Source organism: Phragmites australis, chromosome 4 (genome assembly GCF_958298935.1).
Source record: "Phragmites australis chromosome 4, lpPhrAust1.1, whole genome shotgun sequence".
In the NCBI taxonomy this organism is placed as follows: Eukaryota; Viridiplantae; Streptophyta; class Magnoliopsida; order Poales; family Poaceae; genus Phragmites; species Phragmites australis.
Genome location: NC_084924.1, coordinates 37407060 through 37412477, shown reverse-complemented (window position 1 = coordinate 37412477; position 5418 = coordinate 37407060). Strand labels below are relative to the sequence as shown.

Genomic DNA, 5418 nt, shown 5'->3' with positions numbered 1-5418 from the left:
GATCTAGCGGCTTTTTTAAGGTTTAGTATCCAAATAATTTACCTTCAGTGGCTGCTTGGATGTAGCAATCGATTAGTACTTCGGCCTTCCATGCTTTGCCCAGCAAACACAGAGACTTCGATGAGGTATCTGACAAGCTACAAAGATCCTTAGGTTTACTTTACCTATTTGCGGGATGGGAGGGAGCTTTTGTTGTCCCCTTGTGAGGGTTTCATTTCCATCTCAGTGTCCTCATCGACAGCGGTGACGAAAGGGGTTTCTGTGTTACCTACTTCGGTGTATCCAAGGATGTTGGTGTTGGATTTTTTCTTGTGCAACCATATCCGACAGTACAATTAACAATACCTTTTCATAGCTTCATATGCGTCTCGGCTTTGGTTCTGAGATGCTAAATCTTGCGGCGATTCCAATATTTGGGTTTTTTTTACGAGTTCGGTTGAAGGATTTGATCCTAGCTTTGACGTTCTACCTTGATTTAGCCTAGCGGAGTGATGCAATGGGTGACAGAGGAGATCAGAGATGGAGAAGATGAGTGAATGATATAAATATAATTTCTTTGTAATTTGTTTGTCTTCTAGGGTTCTGATGCAATGGATTTGTACTTCTCAAAATTTTAATATAACCACCTTCTAGTGGCTTTTGCGATTTTCTCAGTAAAGAAAGGCGGTAGTGCCGGCTCCTGCGTGTCGGAGAGGAACGTGAGCCCTACGAAATTACTAAAAATCGACCACCTACGTGTCACATGATGATGCATACGGCCGAAATCTAACGGTCAGAATTTCTTCATATCGACGGCCATCAGAAGCGCGTCGGGCGGCAGGAAGGAACCCTAGCTCTCGAGGCCGCCTATATAATGAACCCTTCGCTGTCGCTGGCCAAACCCCCCACCGTCCACCCCTTCTACCCCGCCGCAGCCGCCGCTCGAACTCCTCTTCTCTTTGAGGTAAGGCTCCAGATCCGTGCCTCATGCTTGGATTTTTGGTTCGTTGTTAGCTTCAGATCTGCGGATTTTTACCTGTTTAATGGTATACGCCAGCGAGCACACTAGGTTTTTATTGTTTTTTCGCCGAAGCTGCACATGAGTTTCTGTCAATTTCGTTGTAGGCTTGTTTCTTCCCGATTCCTACCTCTACCAGCGATAATTTAGTTACCGATCTTACGAAGTTACGGTTCATACGAGATTTTATCACCGCCTCTTGGCCAGATTAGTTCGATTCCGTCGTTCCTTGCGGTCTGTAGCTGTGTATGCTTGATTCAGAGACTTTGTTCCTAACTTCCTATGGTTCCATCTGGCTCCCGGGACTTGAATTACTGTGGCACGGACAACCTTTTTTCGTCTAGTGTGTTTTCTGAAAGTGTTGAAAAAACCGCTAACAAGATCCAAATGTTTAGTAGCCTAGGCCTCTAATGGTTTTAATGTTTGATTGCAACTGTATGCCGAGCTAAATTTTAGGTGCATTATGGTTTCATCGTTCTTTTTTTATTTAGTTTCTCGGTCTGTAATATTAGTATATTACCGGTTACGGTACTTGAAATATCTTATTGTTTTGTTACTCACCGTCAAGTTTTATTGTTTAGTTTGGCGCATCTAGTTTATCTGATGTTGGATTCATCTTACGCAGCAGTTCAAGCTTGATCCTTAGCCATGGGTAAGGAGAAGACCCACATTAACATTGTGGTCATTGGCCACGTCGACTCTGGCAAGTCGACCACCACTGGCCACCTGATCTACAAGCTTGGAGGTATTGACAAGCGTGTGATCGAGAGGTTCGAGAAAGAGGCTGCTGAGATGAACAAGAGGTCCTTCAAGTACGCCTGGGTGCTTGACAAGCTAAAAGCTGAGCGTGAGAGAGGTATCACCATCGATATTGCCCTGTGGAAGTTCGAGACCACCAAGTACTACTGCACGGTCATTGATGCCCCCGGACACCGTGATTTCATCAAGAACATGATTACTGGTACCTCCCAGGCTGACTGTGCTGTTCTCATCATTGACTCCACCACTGGTGGTTTTGAGGCTGGTATCTCCAAGGATGGCCAGACCCGTGAGCATGCTCTTCTTGCTTTCACCCTTGGAGTGAAGCAGATGATCTGCTGCTGTAACAAGGTATAACTTCAGAAAACTTCCTTTGTATAGCTGTTGAAGCTTTGTGAGATCCATGCTTGATATTCTAATTGCTTACTCGTTTGAATTGCCTGATCTTCTTAGTAATTGTAATGTCTGTTTCTAACACATTTTAGCACAAAAGTGATGGATATCAGATGCTGGCATTAATGTTTTTATATGCTAGCTATAAGCGTTTCTGCCCTTTCTGTAGTGCATTTCAGGAGGCATGGTTAATTTAACTATAAACTCGCATTGTGCTGTTGGATCATATATTTGCATGATAACCATTGGATTGGATGATTTACATCTCATGTGTATGTGAATCTTTTATACAAGCATATTTCTGCTTCTGCTTAATATGAAGTGATTTGAAGAAGCGTGTAATTAAACTCAGTTGAGTTTCATTACATCAGACTTTTGGTATTTAATGCTTGCATTTGATTTGTCAGATACACATGCTCATTTTATGTTTTTTTGTGATACACATTTGATTTATACTGTGTATTGTTAGACTGCCTACTTTTCATCAATTACTCTGAAAAACCTGTTAGTTACTTTTGTTTCAACATCAAACTAACATATTCTGTGCATCTATTATTAGATGGACGCCACCACTCCCAAGTACTCGAAGGCCCGTTATGATGAGATCGTGAAGGAAGTCTCTTCCTACCTCAAGAAAGTTGGCTACAACCCAGACAAGATTCCCTTTGTCCCCATCTCTGGTTTTGAGGGTGACAACATGATCGAGAGGTCCACAAACCTTGACTGGTACAAGGGCCCTACCTTGCTGGAGGCTCTTGACCAGATCAATGAGCCCAAGAGGCCCTCGGACAAGCCCCTGCGTCTCCCCCTTCAGGACGTGTACAAGATTGGTGGTATTGGAACTGTGCCTGTTGGCCGTGTGGAGACTGGTGTCCTCAAGCCTGGTATGGTTGTTACCTTTGGTCCCAGTGGCCTGACCACTGAGGTCAAGTCTGTTGAGATGCACCACGAGGCTCTACAGGAGGCCCTTCCTGGTGACAATGTCGGGTTCAACGTGAAGAACGTTGCTGTGAAGGATCTCAAGCGTGGTTTTGTTGCCTCGAACTCCAAGGATGACCCTGCCAAGGAGGCCGCCAGCTTCACCTCCCAGGTCATCATTATGAACCACCCAGGCCAAATCGGCAACGGCTACGCTCCAGTGCTGGACTGCCACACCTCCCACATTGCTGTGAAGTTTGCTGAGCTTCTGACCAAGATTGACAGACGATCTGGTAAGGAACTTGAGAAGGAGCCGAAATTCCTGAAGAACGGTGATGCTGGCATGGTGAAGATGATTCCCACTAAGCCCATGGTTGTTGAGACCTTCTCTGCTTACCCTCCTCTCGGTCGTTTCGCCGTCCGTGACATGAGGCAAACAGTTGCTGTTGGAGTCATCAAGAGTGTGGAGAAGAAGGACCCAACTGGTGCTAAAGTGACCAAGGCTGCTGCCAAGAAGAAATGAGGGGTTTGGTTGAACCAGTCAGTTTACTTACTTTTAATCTATCGTAGTAAATTTTAGTGTCGGTTAAGTTTTGTTCAGGGCCATTTCTCTGTTCAGGGCCATTGCTCTTGCTGGGCCCTGCTGGCAATGTGTTCTGTTTGATGTCGTTTAAATACTGTTTCGGCTTTGACAGAAAACCCGGATGCTTTTGAGGTTTATTCATGTTACTATCGGCTGTGGAATACTTTCGTTTGATATGTCGGTCCGTAGATTGATATGAATGGATGCAATTTATGAATATTTTCTGATCTGATGTTTCTGCTTGGTTGGGGATTTGAGAAATTGCATGGGTTGATCCTTACTTCCAATGCTTGTTTGCTACTGAATTCCTTGTTTATATGGTGGAGGCACTGGAGTCATTTGCTCTTCGGTTGAGTTGAACTTATAAAAGAGATGGTTAGGCATGATTCTGTTGTTTCGAAGATAGAACACTGCGAATTCTGTCCGCGCGATGGTGCATCCGAGTAAAGATTGTGAATCCTGCAGGAATCAAGGATGCACGAACTTTACCTTTTATTTCGAGATGACTGCATTGATTTTCAACCCGTTCAACAAACAGTATAACTGCCAGCGAGTGCAAGTGATTAAACAGGCCAGTGTATCTTGCATTCTAATCATCCGTGAAGTTTATCAATGCTGATCTCTTTGTATGGAGTACTTCCATGAAGCGATTTGGACTCACAGATCTTTCTGAGTAGGTATTTTCTTAAAATTGGCGTGCGTGCATTACAAGGTCGATAGATCGAAATGCTAGAACACCCTACAGCTCTGCCTCAACCTGCTTGAAGCTTCGCCTCACCCGCTTTCTCAGCTTCGTTCAACACAAAAATCTTCAGCGATTCCACATCCTTATGACCTGCGCGTAAGATGCTATTAATACATAATACTGGCAGAAAACCAAACGAGAAGGAATATGTTTACATGCAGAAGGATCATAACAGGAAGATACAATGAACAAGTAGAAACTACAGTAGGGAAGAAAAAATATATGTTGTATTGTCGATCCACAATTATGAAGTGCGAAGTTGTACTATAACCAAAAAAAGGACTTTTGAAGGAAAAAAGCTGCCCAAGTCCAACTGTAGTATGTTAAGTTAGCAGATGCATAAATTCTAATTGGTGAGTGCTACTACCAGAAAACACACATATCTTTTGGAGTATTAAGGACGTGTTTGGTTAGCTACCACAATTTGTGTTAGCCAAATTTTGCTGCACTTTATGTGACAACTGTTTGGCTTGTGTCATAATTATAGCATGCTACAATTTTTCACTTCTAGATCTCACCTGTCAGATTCAAGCTTTAGTCAAATCCTACCTATGTTATGACTAATAAATTGTTGGCCATGTCTTAAACAAAGTTTGGTAAAGATGTGGCATAGTATGATAAGGAACCAAACATGCCCTAAGTGACAGGTGACAGTGCTTTGGTGGCATGGTCCAAAGTATATGAATTCATTAGTAGAAATAGAAACTAGCTACACAGGCAGCTTGTAAGCGAGAACTTCAACAACATAGTAAGTACCATAAAAGGTAATGGCTAGAAAGAGTTTAGCAACACGAAGTGATATTTGTTTACTAGTAAATAAGCATGGTTTATTAAATTATCGATAAACACAAAATTTACTGATTTATGAAACATCAAATGTTTTCCCCATCATTCAGTTATACGTTGTTAGTGCCTCTGCTAGCAGAAGTTAGTAGAAACCAAGCAGTATCCAGCCCATGGTTATTAAATTTAGCAACATCTTCATACAAAAGGTGACCTGCTGATCTAAAAGTAAAATCTTCA

The 5418-nt window shown here is 42.8% G+C and overlaps 1 protein-coding gene across 2 annotated transcripts; it reads left to right on the top strand.

Moving 5' to 3' along the window:
* The first annotated feature begins 828 nt into the window (after nucleotides 1-828).
* Nucleotides 829-3877, top strand: LOC133916343 (elongation factor 1-alpha-like). Of its 2 annotated transcripts, none has more exons than XM_062359976.1 (3): nucleotides 829-943; nucleotides 1623-2107; nucleotides 2709-3877. In XM_062359976.1, exons 2-3 carry the CDS (start codon nucleotides 1646-1648, stop codon nucleotides 3588-3590), a joined length of 1344 nt encoding a protein of 447 aa, XP_062215960.1. In that variant the 5' UTR covers nucleotides 829-943; nucleotides 1623-1645; the 3' UTR covers nucleotides 3591-3877. The 2 variants fall into 2 exon arrangements, with proteins under 2 accessions (XP_062215960.1, XP_062215959.1); XM_062359975.1 differs by having other exon boundaries at nucleotides 849-943; nucleotides 1626-2107.
* Nucleotides 3878-5418: the final 1541 nt, after the last annotated feature.